The sequence below is a fragment of the Ananas comosus genome, linkage group 20 (genome assembly GCF_001540865.1).
Source record: "Ananas comosus cultivar F153 linkage group 20, ASM154086v1, whole genome shotgun sequence".
NCBI lineage: Eukaryota > Viridiplantae > Streptophyta > Magnoliopsida > Poales > Bromeliaceae > Ananas > Ananas comosus.
This window is the reverse complement of record NC_033640.1, coordinates 1,887,089-1,902,714: the sequence shown is the minus strand read 5'-3', so window position 1 is coordinate 1,902,714 and position 15,626 is coordinate 1,887,089. Positions and strand designations below refer to the sequence as shown.

At 36.8% G+C, this 15,626-nt stretch overlaps 1 protein-coding gene and 1 long non-coding RNA gene across 6 annotated transcripts; one reads left to right on the top strand and one right to left on the bottom strand.

Moving 5' to 3' along the window:
- LOC109725446 (putative disease resistance protein RGA1) lies at positions 5,395–14,799 on the top strand. Of its 5 annotated transcripts, none has more exons than XR_002220267.1 (4): positions 5,395–7,066; positions 9,581–11,969; positions 14,296–14,400; positions 14,536–14,799. XR_002220267.1 is itself a non-coding variant. In XM_020254635.1 (2 exons), exons 1-2 carry the CDS (start codon positions 5,685–5,687, stop codon positions 11,955–11,957), a joined length of 3,759 nt encoding a protein of 1,252 aa, XP_020110224.1. In that variant the 5' UTR covers positions 5,395–5,684; the 3' UTR covers positions 11,958–12,031. The 5 variants fall into 5 exon arrangements, 2 of the variants coding, with proteins under 2 accessions (XP_020110224.1, XP_020110226.1); XR_002220266.1 differs by having other exon boundaries at positions 14,510–14,799; XR_002220268.1 differs by having other exon boundaries at positions 5,396–9,368; positions 11,937–11,969; positions 14,510–14,799.
- On the bottom strand, positions 14,973–15,615 carry LOC109725930. The gene is made up of 2 exons (XR_002220382.1): positions 15,564–15,615; positions 14,973–15,370 (listed from the first exon to the last, which is right to left on the bottom strand). It is a non-coding gene; the product is annotated as an uncharacterized LOC109725930 (long non-coding RNA).

Genomic DNA, 15,626 nt, shown 5'->3' with positions numbered 1-15,626 from the left:
AGCGCAATCATGCGGGGTATACTTGTCAAAAAGCTATGCTACGCATTCAATTTTATATATTATATATATATAATAAATACTATATATAGTAATAATATATATATAGCGAGAAGAGAGGCGGTCCATGAGAGAGAGAGACGATGAGAGAGAGAGAAGAAGTGAGACTACTCTGCTATCAGAAGGCACGGAGCCTTTCGTGCTTCCAGCTCGTTTTCGATAGTTGCGACTTCTCGAATCGCCGATCGGCTCCGTTATAACTTGATCTAGAGTATTTGAAGTAAACCTAGAAAATAAATTATGATTTACGGATATCATTTCCTAGTGAACGAAAGGGCTCAATAATCAACCGCTGAAAATAAAAAATCTTATCAAAATGTAATAATAATGACATTAAATTAATCAAAGAGATGATCTGTTTTATATAGATAAAAGAAATTTTCTATCAAAATTTCACTGGTGATTGGATATTGTTAAAACCGTTAAATTGCCAACGGCTCACATAGGCCATCTGAAAATTGTGTGTTTTGAGCCCATTCGTCACTATATATCGTTAGATCTGGGATATGCTATCGTACAGTTTCTGTTGCATCTATTGTTCAAATATGTACCTCCCAAATCAACGTATTGTACCGTTGACATAACTATACCATTGAAATATTTAGAACAGTTATCATACTTTAAGAATATTCGTTCTCTATACCAATACAAGGTGGACACAAAACATGAACAGCTGAAAATGAATATCTTTAAAAAGTGAGATAGTGAAGCTGTAATATAAGATTGAGAGTAGAGATCTTGTTTTAAATATTATAAAAACAATTTTCTAATCAAAATTCAATGCGATTTGGATATCTTCTACCCGTTAACACGAGAACACGACTTCGTCATAGACGATTAAAATTAGCAGGAATGTTGGAAGCACGACTGTTGGTGATCATAATTAGGCTATATCTAATGATGTCAAGAAAGATTATCGAAATTTGATTTCTAGATACTCAAGTGGTATAGACATGTTAAACCGTTGGTGCCAACTGTCGATTTAAGCTGCCATCATCGACAAATACAATGGGTGAGGCAACGGAGCGGCGTTGCTCCGAATATATTCTACTCAACTATATATATTATATATATCATTATATATATATAAAATTAAATATATATATATATATATATAAATAATTTATAGGTAATAGAAGCTTAGGGCACTACGATCTATCTATTAGTAACCCGAGCTCCGGTACTAGATTAGGAAGTGCTGGTTTCGATATACCCTTAGTTGGCTTCAAGGATCAACTTGATCCGCATTGTTAAAACTGATCTAGTAATTATAAGTTTCTAAAGAATAAAATTTTATAATTTTTCGCATGAGTTTCCAAATTTATTAATCAAACTATTATCAAATTGTCAATTTTCAATGGCTATTATGACAAAGTTTGGATTTACCAACTGGTGTAGGAGGAAACCTCTAAAATTTCAATCAAACATTACTTTGATAAGAAAATACTTTAAAACCTGAATATAGAACTTCTTAAGTTAACACTTAACCTTGATCTTGAATTTTAAAAGTCGCTACATACTCAAATTTAAAAATATTCATTCAATTTTCAGCCGTCCATATTTAATATAATCTTATTTACTAAGTAAACCGATATTGAAAAAAACTAACATTTTATTCCGTAAGCACATTTCATATACCCAGATCATATTTAAAGTTACGGATCATTGTCATGTTGAAACGCCCAGGAAATTCTGAAACAAACACATTATATACCCGCTTCTCGGTACTATAGATACCCGTAATATCCCGTAGCCTACAGTCTATACTATATCACTACTATATATAATCATATTATAATAATATATATATATATATAAGAGAGAGACGAGAGAAAGAGAAGAGAGAGATGAGAGCGGATGAGAAGAGAGAGAAGAGAGCATGACGAGAGAGAGAGCAGAGCTAGGCTGGTATACAGGCTCACCTAATCGTTAGCCCACGGATGGCCTCCAGTGCACTAAGAGTTGTGTCTTACCATGATGCGCTTCCAAATCGACGATTGACTCCGTTAAGTTGATTCTAACTACCATTGAAAGTATCTGCTGGCAAAAAATTTTTCAGTAACTTGTCCGGCATCATTTACACTGTCAAACGAGTATCCAAAAAAATGAACGCTGATCAAATTAAAAATCTCAATTAAAAAATCTATGATAAAGACTTGAATTTAAGATCAGCAGGTACTGATTTAATTTCCTAAATACTGAAAAATAAATTTCATATACCAAAGTTTCATCAGATTTGGATTGTGTTTCCACCGTTAAATCACAAACGCATCACCATTATGTTCATTAACAACTGTAATCTTTGAACCTGGTAAAGATCACTAGCAACAATGATGGCTGAGAAAAATTTATGAAACTAGTTTCAAAATAGTTTCCATGGTGTAGATCCAAGCTTAACGAGCCAGATCGAGATTTGGAAGCCATAGGAGTCATTGGAAAAACCAAGCTTGGAAGAGAAGAGGCCTCCGTGCTTACCCACGGATATGTAACAGAGTTTAAATAATATTCAGGCAGTACTCTAAATCTTGCGATTATAGATGTAAAAATTAAATAGACGTGTGATAGCCGCCAGCTCTGCTCTCTCACGTCTCTCCTCTCTCCAGATACCGCGCGCATCTCTCTCTCCGGTCCCTCCGCGTCTCTCAAAGGAGAAATGGATTAGCTCATCTCTCTATATATATAGCACCGAATAATTATATATAGGATATTATGTGTTTATGTATTTATACTTATTATTTTTATTTATTCATTATCAATAGAGATTATGCTATCTTTTATACATTATTGAGGCTATGCAATTTATGACCTGAAGCCCTTGGTGACTATTGACTGTATTTTTATCTTTGTGATTTTTTTATAAATATTCTGTATGTTAGATTTATGAGTATTTGATTTCTTGTACAAAGTTTATGTCTGGATTTATTATTAATGTATAGTGATTATTGAATGTGGTTTTTGATGATTTTGTTATCTCTATTGATAGTAATTTAAATAATGGAGTTCTTCTCTATTTAGATATAAATTTTTGAGTGTTTGTGGTTTTGGTTGAGATATAGATGTGGGTGTTTTTTATAATACTTAGTTTACGGTATTTGAAATGAATCAAGGGTAGATCTAACGTAGATTAATATCTGTCAATAATATCATATGCTTGGTAACTTGATCGTATGTAGTTAAAGTAGCTCGACTCATATATATTTAATTGATATATGATTATTTTATATTAATTTCCATATGCTAGTTTCTAATTCTCTGATTTTATATATTTTTTTATTATTTATGGTATCATGTCCTAATCAAGTCGATTTGATATTTGACTTCTCTATGATAATTCGTTTTCATTTGTTTTTGTTCCTTTTTTTTGTGGATATTCATTCGAGTTCGAATCGTATTTATTTTGTAAGAATGATATAGAAACAAATTTGTTAAGATTTTTTATAATTAATATTATTTAAGTTTTATCTATCAGTAATCAGTTAACAAATGAATCGGTAAATAAAATGAATAACGCTTTTAAAATATAGAGGTAGATTATTCAAAGCATAATTCAGAGTTACAAACATGTATTTAAATAGTATAAAAATTTACCTATAAGCAATTCAACGACAATTGGAGAGCGGCTAGAGCCGTTAAAAGCAAGCAAACGCTCATAATAGAATCGTCAAAATGTCTAATTGTACCACCATTTAATTACATCGTAAATAATCTTTTAAAATTTATGAAATTTAGTTTCTAAGAAATTTTCAAATATTACTAGACCAATTTCAAAATGGCTCCGATCATCGATTCAGAATCTAATTCCATTAAGGAACAATTGATAGGACATAATGGCTACCTATCGCCTATATAGATAGTAGCCTAGCCTGCTCTCTCTCTCTCTCTCTTCTGCCAATATATATACGAGCTAGCGTCCTATACTATTTGAAAGTACAGGACCTCTCCGTACTTGTATAGTTATTTTCGTATGAGACGTCTGATTCGCCATCGTTTCCATAGACGATGATCTACGAAGCCTATGGAAACTATCTAGAAACCAACATTTCTATAATTTTTCGACATTCGTTTTGCTTAGTGAACGAGTAGCCTCAAAATGAACGTCTGAGTAATAAAAGAATCCCAATAAAAAATAATGATAAAAATGACTTAAATTTTCAAATCGGAAGTATTGATCTTGTTATTGACGTTAGTAGAATTTTTATTAAATTTTCATGTAATTTGGATAACTACACAGCCGTTGAACTTAAAAATGTGCCGCACGGCCCCTGAGAGGGGAATAAAGTACGATGTTGGGACCTTTGTGAGCGCTTAGTAAATGATCTAAAAAATTATAAAATTTGATCTTCTAGATAGTTCCAATAAGGTCAAATTATTAACCTAAGGGAGCCGTCGTCGAATTGATGTCCTATTCATCGAAAAATAATTTACAAGCACGGAGGCTCGTACTTCCTAAAGTAATGGTAGACATACTCTTATATATATATAAGGATATATATATATATATAATATATAATTAATATATATATATTGAACTTTGTAAAATATTAATAAAATTTATTTATAAAATATACTCAGTGAGCTACTCTTGAGCGCACATCTCACGACGGAGGCCGAAAGAGACAAGACAACGAATACAAAAGAGGTGCAAATAATTAATCGCGCATTGCTTTTACACATGCATGTTCGCAATTTAAAAAAAAAAGAGATTACATACTTTTGTCGTCAATCAAAAGCATCAGCCTTCTACATATATATTTTGTTGGCTTGTTAAACTGTGTGTGGCAGGTGGAGGTAAATTTTTTACAATTTTAATTAAATTTGTATTAGCTCTCAAGCTTTAGTGTGACATTTACAACTTAGAAACTTTAAAAAGCTCACTTCACTTTGGTCCTAACAAACTTAACATAATATAATGAACCTTACTAATATTAATTAATATAGTTAGTAATTAGATTGCGAGGTCATCAAAAATAGAATATTACGTACTATGATTCGAAAAAATCGAAAACGCAACACCACAAATACCACGTATCTCATAATCAAAAATAAAAAAATTTATAAATTAATATAAAAATTTGAGAAATTAGAACGTCCCCCCCACCATCTATAAATTTGAAGTTCGAAATTGCGAATGAAATAAAGTGGAATCTTCAAAACTTTATTAAGATAAGGATTGGAAGGGTAATAATGATTTTCAGCGGGCCCAACACGGTGGAGAAAACCGGGGAAACACGCACCAAATAAACCAAACCAAAACAAGAACTATAACAATCTACTCACACCCGTCTAGCAGATGTAATAGGGACAAGAGCAAAAAAACAAAAATAACAGGCGGAAAGATCAAGAAGGACGGCTCAGTGACAAATCAGGGAACATCAAGCCAAGTCTTTCGTCTTCAGCTTTTATTAAGATAAGGATTCGAATGGCTAATATGATTTTCAGCGGGCCCAACACGGTGGAAAAACAACGGACTTTGTGAGTGGTTGAGAAGTTACGCAGAAACTCCTCCTACATTATTGGCTGTTCAATACACTATTATTGGGTCATCCCTTTCGGTCTTTGATTGATTCTGTTCATCTTGATCATTTGAGGAAGAAGTAGAGAGAGCTAGAGCTACACAGGAAACTAACATGGCTTTGGCCTTTGTGGCTCAGTCCGCGGCGTCGGTGGTAATCGAGAAGCTGATCGGCGCGGCCGTATCCTTCGTGGGGGAGTGCGGCGCCGGGCTGAGCGCCATGCAGGACGAGATCCAGAGGCTTCGTCAGGCTTTTCCACGGATTCGAGCGATCTTGACTTTCGTCGAGGAGGGGCAGACTGTCACTACGAAGCAAAACGAGGGTCTGGACGCCTGGCTGTGGCAACTCAGAGATGCTGTCGATCAGGCGGAGGATGTGCTTGATGAGATGGAGTACTACGAGCTGGAGAAGGCAGTGAAAGCTGGAGATAACAAAGTACGACAAGGTACTGAACTCAACTTGAAGAGAAAGTTTACTGAGTTTGCTAACAATATCTTTGGAAATGACGACACTTTGACGAGGTTGAGGGGGGCCGTGAAGGCGTTAGATCATGTTGCTGCTGGTAGTGAGCCTTTACTTCACCTTGTTACGCAGCTATACAATTCGGATGTTAAGCGTCAACAGGAAGATGAGATACGAAATGCCCGTGAGACTAGCTCCTTCTTAACTGAGGATACAATTTGCGGTCGAGACACGGAGAAGGAAAGGATAGTTGAATGGTTAACAAAACCGACAAGCGATGAGCCGGAGAATGCTTCTGCAACTGTCGGTGAGGTCTCGGCTTTTGCGATCGTTGGCATGGGTGGGTTGGGAAAGACCACTCTCGCGCAGTTCATCTACCACGATGAAAAAGTGCGGAAGTGCTTCGACTTGGTTTTGTGGGTGTGTGTTTCCGATCAATTTGATGTGGCTATGCTGACAAGAAAGATCTTGGAAGCGGCGAATGTTCGGGAGAGCCTTGGCGACAAGAGCCTTAATACAATTCAAGAGATTCTTAAAGAAAAGCTGATCTCCAAGAAGTTTTTTCTTGTACTAGACGATGTATGGGCTGATAAAAAATTTCTTCAATGGAAGAGTTTGGTGAGTCCTTTAAAATTTGGACAACATGGAAGCAAGATTCTGTTGACAACTCGAATGGATTCAGTGGCGGACACGGTAGCCAGTATTCTACGATGTAAAAAAGAGTCTTTAACATTAACTGGGTTAGAAAAAGTTGATTTTATGCGTCTTTTCAATACGCATGCATTTGCTGGAACGAATATTGATGATCATGGAAACTTAAAATTGATTGGTGAGCAAATAGCAAAGAAGCTTGGGGGATGCCCATTGGCAGCAAAAATTTTGGGCGGATGTTTGAACTCTTGCATGGATGAAAAATACTGGACAAGAATTTTGAATGAAAATTTTCTAAATTTGCAAGAAAGTGAGGACAACATTATGATGATTCTGAGATTGAGCTATCATCATCTGCCGACAAGCTTGCAAATTTGCTTTAGATACTGCAGTATATTTCCTAAGGATCATGTGTTTGGAAAGAATGAGCTTGTCCATATGTGGATAGGTTCTGGGTTAATCAAGCGACCAATACGTGAAAAGCGAAGTTTAGAGGATATAGGAGAGGAGTATTTAAACCATCTGGCAAGAAAATCCCTTTTTGATGTCAAACTAAGCGAGGAAGGTTATGTCATGCATGATCTGTTGCATGATCTAGCTCAGCTTGTCTCTTCAGGGGAATGTTTGGGAATTGAAGATGATGGTTCTAGAGATATTCCCGAAACAATCCGCCACTTATATGTCAACAGGGTACCTGTCAACAAGGTAAACCCTCTTATGATCTCCCATCTCAAGAACTTACGCACCCTTATTATTCATTTAAACAAGAGTTTCACTGCAGTAGATTTTAATAAGGTTCTAAAAGATTTAAAAAGCTTACGCTTTCTACGAGTGACCGCAGCTGCTGACTATAAGTTTCCAGATGAAGTTGGTAAACTCATTCACCTCCGCTACCTCTCCCTCTTCCTCTTCCTCTCTTCAAGGAGTGACAGAGAAAATGAGATATTTATTCTACCTCAATCTGTGTATAGACTCTATCACCTAGAAGTAATGCAGCTTCAGGCAGAGAAAGATCTTTTGATACTGGATGGAATGGACAAGATTCCTTGGATTTGCAAATTCAAAGCAATTCAGGAGTTAGACCATTTCCGTGTCCATCAATTAAAAAACCTGCAAAGCCTCCGAGAATTAGGCATTAGTAGTCTGGAAAATGTAACGAGTCCCGAAGAGGCTGCAGATGCCAACTTGATTGAGAGAAAAAATCTTTATAAATTGTCACTCCGTTGGTCTAGGAATCGCTCTGGTGGTCTAGAGGTAGATGAGCCACTTCTTGATAATTTAAGACCACATACCAATCTCAAGAAACTAGAAATTGAAGGATATGCCGGAGTTAGATCTCCATGTTGGATGACGGAGAAATCTTCTCTTTCTATTATAAGGTCTATCACACTATCCAACTGTGAGAGATGGGAGAACCTCCCACCTTTTGGGCAACTTCCTTTGCTCGAGTTTCTTTATTTAGAAAGCATGCAGGCTGTAAAGAAATTATGTTGTCCAAGAAGTGTTGGTGGTTGCGCCTTTCCATCACTACAGAAGCTATACTTGCACAGCATGCCGGACTTGGAGTTGTTCGAAGGCGAGCACATGTTCCCTCTGCTTAATGAATTGGAAATACGTTCTTGTCCTAGCTTGAAGGGTTTGCCTGCTTTGCCTCTTACTCTAAGTCGACTGGTTATTTGGAAGGCCGGATTGACTTCTCTTCCGATGATGCAACAAGATTGCAGTAGCGGCCAAGGACGAGCATCGTGCTCATCATCATCGCATCCTGCACTTTTTAAACTAAGCATTTGTGAGTGCCCAAACCTCACATCTCTAGATGGATTCATGTTACAACAACAATGTTTTCCAGCCTTGAAGAGTTTATACATTGTTGGATGTGAAAATCTAAGGCATTTGCCGGAAAAATTCTTCCAAAAACTTCCCTCCCTCAAGGATTTGGCTATAATAATGTGTCCCAATCTCACGACACACGGGATTCTAGACGATCGATTGCCCGAGACACTTCGACAACTCGCCCTTGTATCAAACGACGATTTCGATTTGCCGCTACTGGAGTCATTGCCAAAATCGAACAATCTACACTCCTTGGATATTAGTGGATGTGCAAGCATGACGTCCCTTCCTACGGCGGAAGTTTTTCCAAGGTTGTCGGAACTCAGCATCTGGAACTGTAAAGAGCTGTCGTCATTGGATGGGCTACAAGCTCTCCTCCCGCTCCAATTCTTGCGGATTGAAGGATGCGACAAGCTCGTCGAACTTTCACTGTTGCAACCACCATTAGGCCTCACTAATACCAGCCCCACAGGTACGGAGCTTCTTAGTCTTAATATCGACCGGCCAGCTCTGTTGCGCGTCGAACCATTGAGAAACCTCAACAACTCTGTTAGCGAGTTAAGAATAATTGATGGTACCGAACTCACATCCCTCGACGAGCAATGGCTGTTGCAAAACCGAAACTCCCTTCAACGCTTAGATATTCATAAGGCCTCGTCTCTTGAATCCTTACCGCGCAGTATGATAGATCTTCAATCCCTGTGTTATTTGGAGATACATGATGCTCGTTTGCTGCGATCGATTCCAGAACTGCCCGCCTCAATGAAAAATCTAAAAATTAGCGGCTGTCGCCCCGAATTGAAGGAGTACATTGAAGGCTCTGGAAAATTCGCCAATATTCCTTCGGTGGAGGTTATTGNTCTTCGCTATTACGCCAGCTGGCGAAAGGGGGATGTGCTGCAAGGCGATTAAGTTGGGTAACGCCAGGGTTTTCCCAGTCACGACGTTGTAAAACGACGGCCAGTGAATTGTAATACGACTCACTATAGGGCGAATTCGAGCTCGGTACCCGGGGATCCTCTAGAGTCGACCTGCAGGCATGCAAGCTTGCAAATTTGCTTTAGATACTGCAGTATATTTCCTAAGGATCATCTGTTTGGAAAGAATGAGCTTGTCCGTATGTGGATAGGTTCTGGGTTAATCAAGCAACCAATGCATGAAAAGCGAAGTTTAGAGGATATGGGAGAGGAGTATTTAAACCATCTGGCAAGGAAATCCCTTTTTGATATCCATCTAAGCCCGGGATTTTATGTCATGCATGATCTGTTGCATGATCTAGCTCAGCTTGTCTCTTCAGGGGAATGTTTGGGAATTGAAGATGATGGTTCTAGAGATATTCCCGAAACAATCCGCCACTTATATGTCACCAGGGAACCTGTCAACAAGGTAAACCCTCTTATGATCTCCCATCTCAAGAACTTACGCACCCTTATTATTCATTTAGCCGACAGTTTCTCTGTAGTAGATTTTAATAAGGTTCTAAAAGATTTAAAAAGCTTACGCTTTCTAGAAGTGACTGCAGCTGACTATAAGTTTCCAGATGAAGTTGGTAAACTCATTCACCTCCGCTACCTCTCCCTCTCTTCATGGAGTGACAGAGAAAATGAGATATCTATTCTACCTCAATCTGCGTGTAGACTCTATCACCTAGAAGTAATGCGGCTTCCGGCACTGACAATAGATGATTCGACATTGGATGGAATGAGCAATCTAGTTCAATTGAGGCTTCTTTATTATGCTAAAATGGACAAGATTCCTTGGATTGGCAAATTAATATCACTTCAGGAGTTAGGCAATTTCTGTGTCCGTGAGGAGCGCGGCCATAAGATAGATCAATTAAAAAACCTGCAAAGCCTCCGAAAATTAGGCATTACGAGTCTGGAAAATGTAACGAGTCCCGAAGAGGCTGCAAATGCCAACTTGATTGAGAAAAAAAATCTTGATGAATTGTCACTCCGTTGGTCTACGAATCGCTCTGGTGGTCTAGAGGTAGATGAGCCACTTCTTGATAATTTAAGACCACATACCAATCTCAAGGAACTAGAAATTGAAGGATATGCCGGAGTTAGATCTCCATGTTGGATGATGGAGAAATCTTCTCTTTCTAATATAAGGTCTATCACACTATCCAACTGTGAGAGATGGGAGAACCTCCTACCTTTTGGGCAACTTCCTTTGCTTAAGTTTCTTCGTTTAAAAAGCATGCAGGCTGTAAAGAAATTATGTTGTCCAAGAAGTGTTGGTGGTTGCGCCTTTCCATCACTAGAGAAGCTATACTTGAAGAGGATGCCGGACTTGGAGTTGTTCGAAGGCGAGCACATGTTCCCTCTGCTTAATGAATTGGAAATAGATTCTTGTCCTAGCTTAAAGGGTTTGCCTGCTTTGCCTCTTACTCTAAGTCGGCTGGTTATTGTGGAGGCCGGATTGACTTCTCTTCCGATGATGCAACAAGATTGCAGTAGCAGCCAAGGACGAGCATCGTGCTCATCATCATCGCATCCTGCACTTTTTAAACTAAGCATTTGTGAGTGCCCAAACCTCACATCTCTAGATGGATTCATGTTACAACAACAATGTTTTCCAGCCTTGAAGAGTTTATACATTGTTGGATGTGAAAATCTAAGGCATTTGCCGGAAAAATTCTTCCAAAAACTTCCCTCCCTCGAGGATTTGACTATAAAAAAGTGTCCCAATCTCACGACACACGGGATTCTAGACGATCGATTGCCCGAGACACTTCGACAACTCGCCCTTGTATCAAACGACGATTTCGATTTGCCGCTACTGGAGTCATTGCCAAAATCGAACAATCTACACTCCTTGGATATTAGTGGATGTGCAAGCATGACGTCCCTTCCTACGTCGGAAGTTTTTCCAAGGTTGTCGAAACTCTGGATCCGGAACTGTAAAGAGCTGTCGTCATTGGATAGGCTACAAGCTCTCCTCCCGCTCCAATCCTTGTGGATTGAAGGATGCGACAAGCTCGTCGAACTTTCACTGTTGCAACCACCATTAGGCCTCACTAATACCAGCCCCACAGATATGGTGCTTCGTGATCTTTATATCGACCGGCCAGCTCTGTTGCGCGTCGAACCATTGCGAAACCTCAACAACTCTGTTAGCCAGTTGCGTATAAGTGATGGCACCGAACTCACATCCCTCGACGAGCAATGGCTGTTGCAAAACCGAAACTCCCTCCGACGCTTAGATATTCGTAAGGCCTCGTCTCTTGAATCCTTACCGCCCAGTATGATAGATCTTCAATCCCTGCATGATTTGGAGATACACGATGCTCGTTTGCTGCGATCGATTCCAGAACTGCCCACCTCAATGAAATATCTAACAATTAACGGTTGTTGCTCGGAATTGAAGGAGTACATTGAAGGCTCTGGAAAATTCGCCAATATTCGTCGGGTGCAGGTTATTGAAAAATCTTCTTAAGAAAAAGATCGGGTATGCCCCATCTCTTTAACGTCTCTAACTCTCTTAAATGCAACTTTTTCTTCTCAATATTATTTGCATCGTAGGCTTGTGTGGCCCTGTTTTTTTTTTTTTCACCTACTTTCAGTAATAACAGCCTCTAATAAAGCATTTGTTAGATAAGTATATTTTTATATTATCTATTACCTTAATTATTAATTAAATAGATTTAAGTAAAAAATTTAATAATTAAAATAATTTAAATTAAAAATAATATAAATTAGTTTATGTGCGACATAAATTTTTGTAAAAACTTGTTAATAATTAAATTATTTTATAATGGCATATGTGAAAACAAAAAGAGAGGAAACTATTAAAATAATTTTTTTTTAAATATATAAATGTAAAATTTAGTAAATTTAATAGATATATTAATTATCAATTATTAGTTATTTAATTTTATTTCATAAAAGGTTTTATAATTATTGATCTTTGGTCAAAATTTGTATAAAATTTAATAAACATTTTGTTTAGTTAACTAAAAGTAATCATAAAAACTCAAAAGTTATAAAAAATCAGTTAAAAAATAAATTTGAGGCGTCTATTTCGAAGCATCCTAACAGTTGACTGAGTCTTCACACATTTTTTACCAAATTTGTTTGGTGAAGATGCACAGAGACTTCCTAAACTTTTAGCTTTTGGGCTTAAGTAATTTTATGAAAAACTTTATGAACCATTTCGTGCACCGGATATGTTTGTAATTTTTATGCACTTTATTTTCGAAACCCCAAATAATTAAAAATTTTTAGTACAAAGCCTTTCTACATAGTATAAATCGCATCTATGAAATTAGATTTAATTTTATAATATTAAATATTAAAAATTAGGTTGGGTGTATGTAATATTTATAGAGGGGTGTAGACAATTTTTTTTTATAGTTGAGGACTGGGTGGGGAGGAGAAATCATTCCATACACCGGGTCTATACTTATATCTTATACTTCGTATTGATAATCTCTATTGTTGGAATTTAAACTCTATAATACTTTGTACATAGGTTTTTTATTCGATGTAGATTATATTTATTAAATAGTATTTTGGTTTTAAAATATTAATAACTAAAAAAAAGGTTTAGTGCATATGATATTTTAATTGACCAGATGCATGCAATAGTATTGAAGTGGAGGAGGGAGAGCGCGAGGGACATGTGTCGCTTGTTTGTCCCGTAATGTAACCCAGCTCTCCTTTTATGTATTAGTACATAAAAGTGTAGATATAGATTTTAAGTTGCATAATGTTTTATTGTCTGTTCTATTGACTTCATTTTACTAGTTTTAGAGTTACTGCTATTGTTCCTTTCCTCTCAACCATAATCGACAGTGAAGTGCAGATTTTCACTAACAGAACATGACACGAATCTTGCATCTCTTGCCCTTTATTATGCTAGGAAAAATAAATGGAGAAACCCTCAAATATAAAGCGTTTTGGTTAGGCTGATAAACTTGTTTGTTTGGTTCATACTTCTTATTTTTGTCCTTTATGTTTTGAGTTAATTTAAGTTAAATGAACTCAATAAACCAAACTTATTTGTTTGGTTTTTTTTTTTTTTTAATCCTCGAGGCCTCGGCTGCCTCACCACTGTAGCCTAATTCAATTCCTCTATGAATGAAGCGGGTAGCGTGCTATCAAAAAAAAAAAAAAAAAAAAGTTAAATGAAATGGTATGTATATTAAGCTTAATAAATCCATTGGCTACAAGCTGTTAACTATTAGTTTTGTGAGCTAAAGAGTGAACAGAGCAAGAAACATCATCAAATAAAATGTAGGGAGTACTGTGGGATTTGAAGATAAACGGCGAGTTTGGAAAAACGAGAAAATGACACTTTGATCAATGACATTAGAAGTTGAATTTTTGGATTAGTTGAATTTTCTCCTAAAAAAAAAAGGGGTTTAGTTGGATCATTCAGCACTTTGCATTTTTATCCAATTATTTAGTACTTTTGCATAAATCATAAGGTTAATTGGTATTGTATAGTGTTCTCGTTTCATTATACATCTGTGATAGATATATTCTTTTTTAGAGATGATACAAAGTTTTTTGCTTTTTCTCTTTTTTTATTTTCTGCATGTGTACTCGCATTAAGTTGCTTTCTACCTGCCTGATCTTGCGCGGCCATATAAGCTCCATGAGTGTTTTTTCCAACGTAGGTAGTTGTGTAGTTCACCATACAGTATATTTGTTTGAAATTCTAAAGTAGCTTTTCTTTTTTCCCAAATTGATTGACCTTTGAGGTAAGAAAATTTTATGCAACCCTTTATATTATGAAATGCATGATTGATGTGTTTATGTTTCAATAACAGCTTGGGCTCTGGTCCCCTTCAAATTACATTCAAGCCGAACTGATTGCAGAACAGAAAATATGAAAGCATCGGTGAATTTCTGCTTTGACAAAGTTCACCTTTTAGGTAGTAATTGCTTGATGAAGTTCAAAGTAGTTCATTATTACGTTTTATATATTTATTTTCTCTTTAGTTTCTTTACTATGTTATTTTGATATACTATGTTTGATAGCAGATTTGTTAGCTTGCTTTCTTCTGCAGTTGGCTTTAGCGAGCAAAGCATGAAGCAGCTCTTTCTGTGCCGATTCGAGCTATTTCCACCGTTATTTGTTCGCGCCTGTTGTTGCTAGCATAATAGATGTACTACTAAAATATTAAAAAAGGAAATGTAGTGGAAGTGATTTGTATGTTGTAATACTACACTGAAAAACCGAAAGATGTCGACAGTTGCTTCCGAATGAAGTTGTGCTGTTTTGTTAATTTAGTCATTTTGATTTACAATAAATGTAGGACTGAGATGTTTTCTTTCCCCCTTTCCTTCTTAATTGAGCTCATTGGTTACAGTAAAAATCTCATTGTCTTCCTGCTTGAGTTCTAAAAATATGTGATGTTGTGTTTGAAGAAGATGGTGTGTTAATTAACCTTAGTAATCTCTTATTAAGGCATCTATTCACAAGCAGCACAAGTTCGATTCAAAATTGAATAAGCAAAGCTCGAGCTTGGCTCAATCATAAACAAGCCGAGCATGACCAAGCAGAGGTGTTTCAATAAATGCCCACAAAGTTACAAGCATACCAAGCAAAACTTCCTTATATACAACACCAAAATCACAAAACCAAAATACTTAGAAAGAGAGAGAGAGAGAGAGAGAGACGGGAATTGCAGAAACAACCCATAAATATCGCAATATTTGCATTTTTCTCACCTGAGATATCTAAATCTAGGATTGTTTCCGTCTTTACAATTTTAGCACTGAAATCCCTTCTTGTCGCATTTGCCATTTAAGGTTAAGTATGTAACCTTACAATATGATGTGAAAACCAATTGTACCCTTTTTATGGTAAGAAAGATCATGTTTAAGATTTTCTAGAAATTCCTGAAGGAAAAGTATGACAGAAAGGGAGTTAAGTGCGGAAAGTCTAAACATTGTGTGGGCTAAATGTAGGTTTTTCATTTTTTTTTTTTTTGTGGGTGCAAATGGTGCTATTTTAGGGGGGTTTCTCTAATTTAGCAAAAAAGTTGATTATAGGATATGCTTAATTTAATAAAATCAAGAGACGGCGTGCAACCTGTGCCAACAACTCTCGATCATCGACACCCACTGAGGATCCAGGTCGCTTGGGAGCTCCAAC

Bases quoted from the DNA above. Each gene is read 5' to 3' on its own strand.
- LOC109725446 (XM_020254635.1), top strand. From the start codon at position 5,685: ATGGCTTTGGCCTTTGTGGCTCAGTCCGCGGCGTCGGTGGTAATCGAG. The intron at 7,067-9,580 runs ATACTGCAGTAT...AATTTGCTTTAG, and splicing joins AGCTTGCAAATTTGCTTTAG to ATACTGCAGTATATTTCCTA.